General features: G+C 34.8%; 1 protein-coding gene across 1 annotated transcript; it reads right to left on the minus strand.

The window, feature by feature from the left end:
• Window positions 1–12177: 12177 nt before the first annotated feature.
• Window positions 12178–12972, minus strand: LOC145040962 (uncharacterized). Its single transcript, XM_078988842.1, has one exon. The coding sequence runs from the start codon at window positions 12970–12972 to the stop codon at window positions 12178–12180; it is 795 nt and encodes a 264-aa protein (XP_078844968.1).
• Window positions 12973–14714: the final 1742 nt, after the last annotated feature.

The raw sequence follows: 14714 nt of genomic DNA on the forward strand, positions 1-14714 counted from the left end.
TAATGCATTTACTCACAAAGGTAGAAATATCTTCTTTCATGTTAGGCCACCAGTATAACTTTTTAAGATCCAGATACATCTTATCCGAACCTGGGTGGACGGAATATCGAGTGTTGTGCGATTCGGTCATAACCAAGTCTTTGAAGCCATCGTGTTTATAAGGCTTCGCCACCCTTGGCTTCTAAGTTCTTATCCATTCCCCTCAGGGATTCACCCGCCACGTTTTCAGGTTTCAAGGCTTGGAGATGAGCCTCCTTAACTTGTGTGGAAAAGTGGGAATGGATAGACATGGTCAATGATTTGACCCTTCGACCAGAATATTCTTTCTGACATAGGGTGTCTGCTACTACGTTGGCTTTACCCGGATGATAACGAATTTCGCGTTCGTAGTCATTGAGTAGCTCGACCCATCTTCGTTGTATCATGTTGAGCTCCTTCTGATCGAATATGTGTTGTAAACTCTTGTGGTCTATAAAGATAGTGCTTTTCGTACCATACAGGTAGTGTCTCCATATCTTCAGGGCAAACACAACTGTTCCCAGCTCAAGATCGCGTGTGGTGTAGTTGAATTCATGTGTCTTCAGCTGTCTCGAGGCATAGGCGATGACCTTACCTCGTTGCATCAGAATACAGCCAATCCCCTGGTTGGATGCATCACAGTATACAACGAAGTCTTCTATCCCTTCAGGGAGGGATAGTATCGGTGCAGTGCATAAGGCTCGTTTCGGCGTTTGAAATGCTTTTTCTTGTTTCTCTTCCTAGTCAAAGGCCACGCCTTTCTGGGTCAGTGTATTAAGAGGTTTCACAATCTAAGAGAAGTTTTGTATGAACTTGCGGTACTAGCCAGTGAGACCTAGAAACTGACGAATTTTTGTAAGCGCCTTCGGTGCTGACCAGTTCTCAATGGCTTTAACTTTAGAAGGGTCCACATGGATTCCTTCTTCGCTAACCACATGTCCTAAGAATTCGACTCTTCGGATCCAAAATTCACATTTAGAGAACTTCGCATAGAGCTTCTCCGATCATAAAGTTCCTAGAACTTGTCACAGGTGATCGCCATACTCCTCTTTACTTCGAGAGTAGAAGAATACGTCATCAATGAAGACGATAATGAGTTGATCCAATTAAGGACAACATACTCTATTCATTAAGTCCATGAATACTACGGGCGCATTGGTCAATCCAAATGGCATCACCACGAACTCTTAGTGTCCGTAACAAGTTCGGAAGGCTGTTTTCGGAACATCCTCCTCTAGCACTCGTAACTGGTGATATCCGGATCTTAGATCAATCTTGGAAAAGTAACTCACCCCTTGCAGTTGGTCAAACAATCGTCTATGCGAGGCAGAGGGTAACGATTTTTGACCGTCTGTTTGTTGAGTTCTCTGTAGTCGATACACATACGGAATGATCCGTCTTTCTTCTTAACGAACAAGACCGGTGCTCCCCAGGGTGAGAACCTTGGTCTAATAAAGCCCTTGCTGAGTAGTTCGTTAAGTTGACCAGATAGTTCTTGCATCTCAGTTGGTGCTAATATGTAGGGAGATTTGGCTACTGGGGTAGCTCCTGGGACTAAGTTGATTCTGAAATCGACTTGTCATTGCGGAGGTAATCCGGGTAGTTCTACTGGAAAGATGTCGGAAAAGTCGCTCACTACCGGGATGTTCTTTAGTTCTTTCGTTTCTAGGCTCGTATCGACAATGTGAGCAAGGAACGCACGATATTCCTTACGTAGATACTTTTGTGCTTGAATACTTGAGATGATACGAAGACTCGTGCTGGGTTTGTTGCCATAGATAATGAGAGTTTCGTTAGACGGGAGGTTTAGACGAACTGCTTTCTCGTAGCACATGATGTCGACGCGATGAAGACTCAACCAATCCATGCCGATGATGACGTCGAAGCTTTTAATCGAGACCGGCATGTGGTTGATTGGAAATGAATGACTATCTGGAGCTAGAGTACATCCTACATATATACTGCTAGTACTCTCAGTTTTCCCATTAGCCATTTCTACAGTGAATGGTTCTTTAAGTGCGTGTGGTTGTTGTTTAAGTAAGCGTGCAAATTTCTGGTTTACGAAACTTCTCTCTGCCCCACTATCAAATAGTACGCATGCATAAGAGTTTTCAAAGAGAAACGTACCAGTCACCACCGTAGATCAGCAACTGCTTCCCTATGGCCTATAGCCAGAACTCTTCCCGTTCCACCAGCATTTCTTTCTTTGGGGCAGTCCTTTTTGTAGTGGCCCACCTCGCCACAACTGTAGCAAGCCTGGCCAACACCAACGTCGGGGACTTGGGTGATCGGCCTTGCCGGAGATTTGCGGAAACGAACAGTGTGTCCTTTCTTGTTGCAGTTAGAGCACTGCATTTCCCTGCAGGGTCCGTTGTGGTGAAAGTTACATTTGTTGCACTTTGGCAAACTTCCAGCGTACTGCCTTATTGGAGTAGCAGCAGTAGGTACTATCGCAGCATGAACCGCCACGACCCTCTGCTTTTTAGCAGCTTTTTTTTTCTTCTTGTCATCCCAAAGCTTCCACTTATTGTCAGCGGGTTTGGAGGGTTCTGAGATGGCTAGAGTTGTTGTCGTTGACGGGGATTAGACTCCATGATCGATGAGTCGTTGTGCCAATCGTTTGGCACTGTCGAAAGTATTAGGGTTTGAAGATAAGACATTTCCCTGGTACGGAGGCACCAACCCCTACATGTACCTTTCGATTTTCCTTCCCTCAGTGGGAACCATATTGGGATAGAAGGCTACCGGTTCACAGAATCTGGCAGTATAAGTGACTATGTTGGAGCCCTTCATGGTTAGGCTCCATAGCTCCTGTTCCAACTTCTGGATTTCACCCCTCGGGCAATACTCCTCAATCTGGCGGTATAGAAAATCCAATTGTATGCTAGTTATTAATCACATGTGATTGATCTAATAACTAGTATGATTCAACTTGTATCCCCCCCCCCCCCATAAAAACATTTAAAAACATTTAAAAAGTCAATTAAGGGGTATGAACTCACCTGTAGTGAGTGGACTGAACGAAAGTGTTCGACAAGGTGCTAGGTGTCAAGTGAAGACTTGAACACACACAATGATCCTAAATAACATAGAATAACACATATATGTATCCAATTAGTCATTTAACAACTAATTAACTAAGTTAAAACACCTTAGGACATCGAAACACGTTGATTCAAGTACTATAGTTACCAAAGGGTTTCATCTAAAGGTTGCATGGCACGACATTTGAGTTTATGGCCCAAGGACCACTCCTTAAGGAGTTTACGTCCTAAGGTCATTTCCCCCATGAGTTTACGGTCGTAAACTCATGGTACTTAGTGCCATTTGGTGTTTTGAGGTCATTTAAGTCAAGATTGAGCATCCAATGATCAAGTCCAAGCCTTAGGAAGCATTAGGGTCACAATGGCACCACTTTATAGAGTTTACGGCCTAAGGACCATTTCTGTATGAGTTTACGATCGTAAACTCTATGTGCACTTGATCTTTTTGATGTTTAAGGTCCTAAAAACTTCAAGGAAGTGATCTAGACTAGTATCTAAGGCTTAGGAAGGGACTAGGGTTCATTTGAACCACTTAAATAGAGTTTACGGTCCAAGGAGGTTCCTTGGCCGTAAACTCCCTTTTGATCATGTTTTCTTGGTGTTTTCTAAGTGTAAAAAAGTTCATTCAAGTACATAACAAGCTAGGACAAGTGTACTTACAAGATAGAAGCTTGATTGGGTGTTTAAGGTCCAAGAACACTAGTGTGTGTTCTTGGTGTTTTGAATAATGCTTGAAGATCTAAACAAATGGAATGATTTCACGGATGAAATCATGTAAGATCACTAAATGATGAAGTATATCAACTAATCAAGGAGGAAAACACTTACTAAGTTGAAGATCAAGAAGTAAAATCGGATGCTACTTGAGAGAGAATGGCTTCTTGGTTTAAAAATGGTAAAAAGTGAAAAAAAATGACTAGGTGTCACTTATATAGTCCTTAGGATTTTCGGCCCCAATACCATTTGGTCCGTAAACTCCAAACTCTTGGAGTTTTGGGACATAAATGTTGCACACTTTACCCTAAAGTATCCTCTCTCCAGTTGTCTCTTGCGGTACTAGGCTTTAGAACACTCAAACTGACTTTAAACTGACTAAAAATTAGCAAAAATGTTTTTGACTTTTATTTGAAGTGCTTGACCATAGAGTTTGTACGAATGAAAATTTTGGGTTGTCACAGCTTTGGAATGCCAACAATATGCATGCTCATGTCATCAACCTCGTCAATAAACTTAATCAAGCCACTCGGGTGGTGACATGAACGACTCATGGCATGAAGCTTATGCAATTCCCACATATCCATTAACCAAACTACTTCAAAGTTGTTGCCACAGACATAAGCAATCCCTGGTTTGAAGTAATAGCCTACCGTAACACAGTTATGCATTTATCTGTATAGAGGTGTAAGCTCTTGAGATGAGATATCATATGGGAAATCCTTTTACTTCCAACAGTATCATTTGGACAACAGTGAAACCCCCTAAAAAGACACGACCAAACCCCGCTCTCAAAGGAATGAGAAGACGCCATGAACAAATAATAATAATAATAATAATAATAATAATAATAATAATAATAATAATAATAAAGTTTATTTAAGCCTCAAGGTGAGACCCGAAATTAGAAGCACTAACTCAAATGAAAAAGTGACGCTCCAACAAAAGGTTGGAGTGTGCACAAACTCTACATTTGCTTGAGTCGAAAATTTGCTACAACACTTCATTTTATGAAACACTTGGTAGGCAGAAAAAGAAACACTTTGTTTGCATCACCAAGCCTTAAATTTTTTTGCCCAAATGCAATCTTGAAGAGGGAAGCGAGCAATCAAGACATTGAGTAAACGCTAAAGATGCTTAGGTGGATCATCTATATAACCGAAAAATTAAACTCAACACAAATTTGGGCATTTTGTTTCCCAAACCTTAAAAATGATTTTTTATCTACTGTCCGAGAAGTTTTTGGTGTCTACAAAATTTACTAACAAATTAATTGTTATCGTTGTCCTCTACGAACCAATTTTGCATTTATGCGAATTTTTGAATCATGCAGAAAAGTTTCGATTTAACGTGGCGGAAGCCCAAGAAGCTTATTTGATGGCAAGGAGGCAAGAGTATGAACTCACATAAGAAGCTTATTTGATAATTATCACTAAGGATTCATGAATCCCGTACGAAAATGTGTCCAATTTGTTGGAAACTTCACGAGTCCTATTTCCGGCTTTCTGATAATTGTCGTTGTAAAACTCATGAACCATATGTGATAAAGTCGTCGAAATGCATAAACCTAAAAACCATAGAAATATATAAAAAAAAATACGTTGAGATATCTATTTTTTTATGTTGATTATATATATATATATATATATATATATATATATATATATATATATATATATATATATATATATATATATATATATATATATAGGACTTAGGGAATATGTGGCTGTTATGCACCTAATGTTAGATATAGAATCATGAAAACTACATAGTTTTAACAAAATGCAATAAAATCTCTCTACTATCTTTCTTGCATCCTCTATTAGAGCTTATTCTAAGCATTGTATATATTATTATGAAATTTTATAAGTTTAATTGTGCACCACAAACCATGTATAATAATATTTTACTAACTACTTGTAGGTCTCCAAATTGAAATTTAATATAGAAAACTACATAGAAAGATTGAAATTGTTCATTAAAAAACCTATTAAACCTCTTTCCATAAGCTATAATAGAAAAACCATACAAGTATACATAAGATAGGTATTGAATGAAGTTATGAAACCTACTAGAGGTCTAATAAAAATCACATTTGAAATAGATAGATAATGGGAATGAATAACGAAATCAAATATATTATGAGTTTAAAGGCAATTGGAAGAAGCTAACAATGAAAAAAAAATATATTGTTTAATCAAAATGAAGTTAATTTTGATGGTTCAATACCTAACATTACATACATGACAGCCATATATTCACTTTTCGCATATATATATATATATATATATATATATATATATATATATATATATATATATATATTCATTTTATTTTTTAAAAGTAGGTATTTTTTTAATATATAATTTAATAGCATACACTATAAATTTATAATTAAATAAAATATTAATACCATAAATTAAATTACCAAACAGTTCCTAATGATATATGGTGTATTATTTTTTTTAAATCAACTCTTCAAGTCTCAACTTAGATACCATATGGAATTGGAAATACAAATAAAATAAATTTACTCTTCATAACAAAATATCATAAATCAAATTATAAATAATAAAGTTTTGATTTGATTAGAAAATGTTAATATACTCAAATACTAATTTTAATGATTAGTTTTTTAAAATAAAAAATGATTAATAGTTTTAATGATTAGTTTAAAAAAAGTGATCAAAAAATGTAATTTTAATGATTAGTTTTTAAAAATAAAAAATGATCAAAAAATGTAAATTACTAAATTGCACTTGTTAAGAAAGAGAATATTTACTTTCTAGAAGGGGAGCCCACGACAGCACAGCCATGACATGTAAGATTGTGAGTGTTGTGTGTGAAGCAAGTATCTCCAGTCAAAGGTGAGACTATAATTTTTTTTTCTATTTTTTTCTATAATATAATGATCAAAGCATGTGAATGAATATTTAAAACTTAAAATTCAAATGAGTAAGTTGCATAATATTCAAGATCATTATTATTATTATCTGTACACAATTTACAAAAGGATTGTTTTTACGGGGAAAAAATTTATAGTTAGATCGAAAAATATTGGTGGAGAGTTTTTCTTATTTTTTGTGGGTAACATCATTATTTTCTTCATTTTTTTTCCTCATCTAAAACCCATGGAATGGGTGGGAAGCTTCGATCACTATTTTTTTTTAAATAAAATTAATTGATTTTTATGATTTATAATTTTTAAATTAAAAATAACCAAAAAAATTAATTAAAAAGAAAATGCATTTATTAATTAAAATAAAAATTACAATAAACCTAAAATTTAAAAAAGAAGAAAATTAAAATAAATAAATAAACTTACAAACAAAAAATCAAACAACCAACAACGACATATGGAAAAATATTTTTTCATAATTTTTTTCCTCTTCTTCATCACGAGCTCGAGAGCCGGTCCCGAGAGATGCTTAGTGTTTTCCATCAAGAACTTCATATGCCCCATTTTTTGTCTCTGGCCCGCTCCTTCTTCCTTACTTCTTCTTTTTCGTTGTCTAACGCCAAACGTTCGGAAAAATTAAAATTATATCGATCAAACGACATTATTATTTTCCGCATTTCATCAAGGTCCATGTTGAAATCTGATGCACCCGAAGATGTCTCTTTTCCCTTCCTCTTTGCTTTGTCCCTACCCATCGGTAGGACAATTTCTTCTAGCTCGATTTCGTGCTCTTGATTTAAATCTAGATCGACACGAGCATCGGAGGAAGTTGTGTAACCACTAGAGCTCGTTTTCATTATTTTTGATTGTTGGGTTTCAAAAATAAAATATTTCTCTTATTTTTTCCACCTAGGACATCGAACTAATAATTTCCAACAATCGTGTCACTTGAATGGTTTTCCAACTTCCTCAAGGTAAAACTGCAAAGCTTCTTAAAGTATTTTTCGTCTCATTGGTCGCTTTTTCGTTGGGTTTTTAGGTTGTTATACAACCCGTTTGTTTTTGAAACCCCCTTTACTATTTCTTGAAACTTCGAATTCAGTTGATGTTTCATACGATAGTGGACACATTATCCTAGCTCCTCCCGAAACCGTTCTAAAATGTGAAACCAAAAATGCTCTCCTGGTTGTGCATTTCCATGAATTGAATCCTCATAAATATCAACCCAAGCTTTTACCAAAACCAGCTCTTCTTATGGAAGTCATGTTGTCGACTTTTGTCTTCCCGATTGTGAGACACCCTCACGCGCTTGTTTTTTCTCTTTACGTTGTTGTGGGGGTAGTGTGGGTTGAGTTTCGGGAACCATCTCGTCTTCTTATGAGTCATTCAACTCATCGACAAGTTGGCATTGTTGTTGGGTTTGGGTTTGAGTTTGGGGTTGGGTTTGGGTTTGAGGTTGATTTGGCGAATGTTGATCGGGAATAACAACAAAGTTTGAAAACATTTGCGGAGTAACATTTGGAACTTGAATCGGGTGATATTGTCTAACATTTTGGTATTGAAATTGTAGTGGAGATTAAATAGGAGCATCGAGTTGGGGATGATAAACTCTTTGTGATGATAAACCGATAGCAAAAATGTTTCGAGTAGGGGTGCATAAACTCAAAACATGAGGTTTTTTTTTCTTCGATCGGAGGTTGGGGTTTGATTGTCGGGATTCATTTTTTTTTTTTTTTTGAAGATAATAAAGGGGGTAGAGGGTTTGTTTGAATGTTGATCGAAGGTAAATAGTTGAGTATTTATAGATGTTTTAAATGGTAAAAAAAAAAACTTTAATGCGTATAGCCATTTGTAAAAAAAATAACAATAATAATAATAATAATACCATTTTTTTAACGAATACTTCAAAAAAAAATTCCCCAATAATCGACGGAGAGAGAACGCGGCAAAGGATTCCCCCTCTCGTTCTCGCACCACCCTTCCCCGTACCGACGGTCCAGTGTTACGTCGTGCGAGACCCTTTCCTGCTCCCCTTTCCCGCTATGATACCGACCGGCCTTATATGAGCATCTTCAATGCAAGCTTATTTATAGCTTTTTTACTATTTGTTTTAGTATTATTAAATACTATTGGAGACCATAGTTTTTTTTTTGTTTTTTTATTGACGACTCAATATATATTGAATGATCAATATAGTATAAAGGTTTGTCCGATCTAATCATTTATCTTTAAGAATATTTCATTTTACGTACATAATTTTATTTTAGTTGAAATAATATCTCTTTAATAAATAACTATTTCTATTAAATGTTACAAATGTTTATATATTATAACTAAAATAAAGTTTAATACAAATCATTTTCAATAAAAATATGATGTGTTTAAAAACAACTAATGAATGGGTTTTAAGAAACACTTTATACATGTGGATCAATTACTTAAACTCTTAAAAAAAAAAATTATGTTGAGGTTAACCATTAAAAATGTAATTTAATTAGAACTTAAAACTAATAGAATGGTGAGTTGACAATAACTTTTAGTTATAAGATAAGTTAACCATTAAAAATGTTCTAAGATCATTAAACGGTTTACTTTATAATACAATTTATTTATTAAAATTATATAGATTACCAATAGCACGTTTCAATTTATTATGTTTTTATAAATTTATTTACATTTTTTTAAATAATTTTATAAAATCTATTTTTACAAAACTATAACCAAACAACTTATTTGTATATTACTAATTCCAACGACTTGTTATTTTATTGAAGGGACATTTATTAGATAAAAAGGTATATAAATACCACTTTTATTTAAATTCGAAAATAAAGATTAATTATTCTATTTAAAATTATTTAATATCAATTCAATATATAGCATAATAATATAATTAATAATTATTACGTTTTAAATATACATAGTCATCTTTTATAAAATAAAAATAAACATAAAATTTGAGGGATGAGTAGTTAGAGTTGATGGAGAATAGCAAAAGTAGTAGTTTGCAGTGGAAGAACATATGTTTACACGTATTATCTTAATTTGAGTTGTTAATTTAGGCAATGTTTGTTTTTTTTTTAAAAGTATCTTATAATCATTTATTGGTGTGCTGTGCAATACACGCGTAACACTTGGTCCTTCGTAATTGTTTGTTTTTCAGAAGACTTCTGACTTAAAAACTGTTGCGTGTGTACTGCATAACGCATCACTTGACCCTCTGCTTCAAACATCTTCACATCTTACTTTAACTTATTGCAGCAGTCTGCATATGTTAAAAAACAAAAAAACTTTTTATTACATGTTACACCCGTTTAGTCCCCTTCTTCTGCTACAGAGGATTGCAGAGGTGGTCCATAGTCTTTAAGCATTTTCGCTTCGAAAAAACAAATGGCACATTAGTCATTGTAGTTTTGCTTTTCACATTGTGCATAAGTTTTAATAAACCATTTTGGAAAGTTTTGTATGTCCATGTCATTAATGAATTATAGCTTATCATCTTCATCGTAGATCACCGTCTTGTGCATATAATTTCACCATTTTAGGTAAAGCTCGCCATTAACACTCGTTAAATAATAGAGATAATGACTTGAGAGGGTAAGGTATTTTAACTTTTGATCACATTTAGTCACTAAACTTTTTTTTCCTGATGTATTAACTCTTGAACTTGTTTAAATGTGTAAATGTTACCCTTATGACCGGTTTTAGCCGGTCACAAGGGTGAAATGTAAACAATTTCAAATAATTAAAGGGTAAATCAAGCACGAAAAAAGTCCAATGACTAAATGTAAACAAAATTAAAAGTTTGGTACCCTTTCAAGTCATTATCTCATAAATGGTTCTAAATGTTATTAAGGATGAGCACAAGCGGGATATACAGGTCACAAAAGTGAAGATGTTGTAGTAATTGTGTGATATAACTTTATTGTATAAGGTACCAGAAACAACACTTAGAAATACAGTAGGAACGACTTCAATCACAAAGAAATTGAAGGGAAAAAAAATATGGTGATTTCAGACATATATTTAGGACATAGGCAACGGTTTTCACTCCAGAAGGTGGAGTCGGTCGTTATAGATCATGCGAGGAAAAGAGAACATATACTTAGGACATAGGCGACGATTTTCACTACAGAAGATGAAGATGGTCGTTGTGAAGATAATACGATGTTAGATTTAAATGAGATTTTTCTCTTTACAAGGACATGAGGTTTTGATTAAAGAAAGATCTCATTTAAATCTAACATTGTATTATCTTCACAACGACCATTTCCATCTTTTGGAGCAAAAATCATCGCATATGTCCTAAGTATATATTATCTCTTCCTCGTAGGCTCGTACGATCTACAACAACCGTCTACACCTTTTGGAGTGAAAACTATCGCATATGTCCTAAATATATGTCTGAAACCACCATATTTTTTTTCCTTCAGTTTCTTTGTGATTGAAGTCGTTCATATTGTATTTCTAAGTGTTGTTTCTGGTACCTTATACAATAAAGGTATATCACACAATTAATACAACATCCTTACTTTGTGATCTTCATATCCCGTTTGTGCCCATCCTTAATAACATTTAGAACCATTTATGGGATAATGACTTGAAAGGGTAACAAACTTTCAATTTTATTCATATTTAATCATTGGACTTTTTCGTATTTAATTTACCTTTAAATTATTTGAAATTGTTCATATATTTACCCTTATGACCGGCTAAAAACGGTCATGAAGGTAACATTTACACGTTTCAACAAGTTGAAGGGTTAATACATCATGAAAAAAAAGTTTAGTGACGAAATATGATCGAAAGCTAAAATACGTTACTCTCTCAAGTCATTATCCCTAAATAATATAGAATCACAAAGATCTATCATTGTATGCTATCAAAATATGTACTTCATTAATCATCGTAGTTGTGGTACATTTATATTGTGAACTTTTCATCATTGTAGTTAAGCTCAATTGAACTAATATGTTATGTTAGTAAGTGTTGTATATGTTATAAAAAAAAAAAAAAAAAAAAAAAAAAAAAAAAAAAAAAAAAACTGCATACGAATGATAAGGTTATCAAAAACTTTTAACGGCTTGGCTTAAGTAGTAGTCTCGCGAATGCACGATGTGCATTTCACAATTTAGTTGGTTATTTTGCTAAAATTCATATAAAAATGGTTTCCAACTTCCAGAAGTGACATTTTTTCACACGATCATTTTATTACAAATAAACTCAAAACATTATTATTTAGTTTATTGTAACTTGGACTAAATAAAACTGTATATGGTAGGATAATGTCAACTAGCAGTCTAGCATGCATGGTTTGGTTAGGTTTCTTCGTAGCCAAGGCTTTAATTGTGAAGATTAGTATAGATTCTTTTAATTATATTTTTTGAACCAATATTGAAGTGGAAAAATATTTGTATTTACATCTCAACTGAATTTGAAAACACCACGTTACAAAATGAGCAGTAGACTCTTAGATCAAACAAGATTGATATTCATAATTTAGAACGATACCCCAATTCTGTTGATTTTAACAAAGAACCCGAGGAGATCTTGCCTGTAAGGTAGAAACGTCTTCATCTTATCGCCTTTCTGTTCTGCTCTTTTCTGCACGTAAAATAGCTCGTGAAACGACGGAGATGACGGAGTTTTCAGTTTTCCGGCGACTCTGGTAATCTCATTGGACTTTGCATTCCATTTTTGCTTCGAGGTCTCCACTTTCTTATGGCACAATAAGAATGCCGACGCCTTACCTTCGCTGTGGTTCCGCCGGAGTAAACTCCAGATTCTCCACCTTCTCAATCCGGATCCAGTAGAGCTGCTCTTTTTACTCTTTGTAAGAGGTGAGTACGCAACGTCAGGTTTTGACCTCCACATACAGAAAATTCCAGAATGTCGAGCTTCCAATTCGTAAGCTTCTACTGAAGAAGAAGAAGACGATTCTTCAACATCATCAACAAACAGCTTCTGTACCTGAATCCTAAAAGAAGAAGCATTATCAATTTCTTCAACCGCATCGTCCTTGGTGCGTTGCTCGTTGTCGAAAATTGGAAAAACGAATTGACGATCTTCGTGATCGAGGTCGAGATCGATCTGTTTGCCAGAATTAAGTTCTTCATCGGAGAGCTCCATCGAGAACTCAAAATCCTCTTCATCAACATAACTAAGTTCATGAACCTGTTCCTGCTTGAACTCACGGCTGACTTTCGCGGCTGCCATGGCTGTCAAACTATCTGAGTAGTAATAGTTAAAGCTAGGAGAAGACATTAAATCGTTGTTTTCTTCTTGAAGTTGCATTTTGCCTGTGATTGGTACAGAAAGGGTTTGATGTTGAAATTGGGGTAAATTTGGTGGCAGGAGGTATTTATAGGGAGGAGTGGTATGGGCGGCTTTGCATTGATAGGGAGGGGGTGGTACTGGTATGGGCGGCTTTGCTTGGCGCGTGAGCTTGATTATGGATGCTGGTAGAGCACGTGCTTGTCACACGCTACAAACGTAATCGTTTACGTCAAATGCAATTAGTAGGTGTATTAATGATTATCTAATATGCAATTGATGTATTAAGTGCTCACACATGGCGTACGCAATTACTGATTATGTAAAATATGCAGCCAATGCAGTCTCATTAATAAACATATTAACACATACGTCAGAGAAAAATAACAAAAAGCAGTTATATTCGGAGAGCAACACTCGTCCAACAAATATAATCTAAGTTTAATTTAACTAAATGTTAAATTGAATATCATCCATCATTTCAAAAGATTAATACGAAGGAGCCAAGATGGTTTTACTTTCGCATTTATTAAAAAATTGTGAGACTTTGTTAAAGAATATGTAGTTCGGTTCGAGGAGAGATTGTTGGTTTGTTGCAATTCTTCTTTTATCACTCTTATCCCCTAAGTGGATGACCCTATTTTTGGCACAAACTCAAGACATACCAGTTTAAGGTCATAGCGATTGAGGTGGTTACTCGATATACAAAAAAGAAAAAGAATATGGTAATTTTTAAATTTGACTTTGAAAAAGCTTATGACATGGTGTCTTCTGATTACTTTTTTTTTTTTTTTTTAAATCATGGGTTTTGATCAAAGTTAGATCAACTGGATTAAAGGATGCTTATATTCATCTCAGGTGTCAGTTTTGATAAATAGGAGTTTGAATGAGAATTTTATGTTGGAAAATGGTTTGAGGGAAGGAGACTTGTTATATCCTTTTTGTTTATTTTGATTGTGGAGGGATTGCATATTGCCTTTGAATAAGGGGTTTTTGTTGGTCTAATTCGAGGGGTACAGGTTGATAATGATGTTGTCTATCTCTCATTTACTTTACCTTTTGCATATGATACCTTGATTCTAAATTATTGTCTCAGAAGATTATCAAGAATATGTTCTATGTGTCTTGATTCATAAATCAAAACTCTATGGAGCTGGTGTGCAAACTCTTGAAATTCAAAAGGTCAGTGGGATTCTTTGAGTTATATTAGGGGTGAAATTAGTAAGGTACCAAGTTTTTTTTTTTCCTTCAAATCGTGTATCGTACCAACTATAGTTGGCAGATAAATTTAAATGCAAGTACCATACCAAGTATTGTAACATCCATAACATATCAAGCCAATTTAAAATTTTTATTTAAAACATTCAAAACCAATATTTATTACAAATTTGTTTTCAAAATAGTTCAATATCAGAGTATCCTATAAACAAAATCATAAAATGTGAAGAGGTGTACGATCACGCTTTCGCCTTCCAACGATCATCTGAAGTACTTGAAACAGAATCCAAAATTGTAAGCCCGAAGCTTAGTGAATTTCCCCAAAATACTAACGTCATACAATCATAATCATATTATATAAACAAACAGCATCTATATAGAGTCTATAGCATGACTGGACCGCCCGCACTGGGCCTACAGTCTATCTGGCCCACTCTCAGAACCTTCAGCATGTCTGGACCGTCCTCCCGGGCCTTCAACCTGTTTGGACTGTTCTCTGGGCCTTCGACCTAACTGACATGCCCTCCTGGATCTGCATTCTATCC

The sequence above is a fragment of the Lactuca saligna genome, chromosome 4, assembly GCF_052625555.1.
Source record: "Lactuca saligna cultivar CGN05327 chromosome 4, ASM5262555v1, whole genome shotgun sequence".
Taxonomy (NCBI): domain Eukaryota; kingdom Viridiplantae; phylum Streptophyta; class Magnoliopsida; order Asterales; family Asteraceae; genus Lactuca; species Lactuca saligna.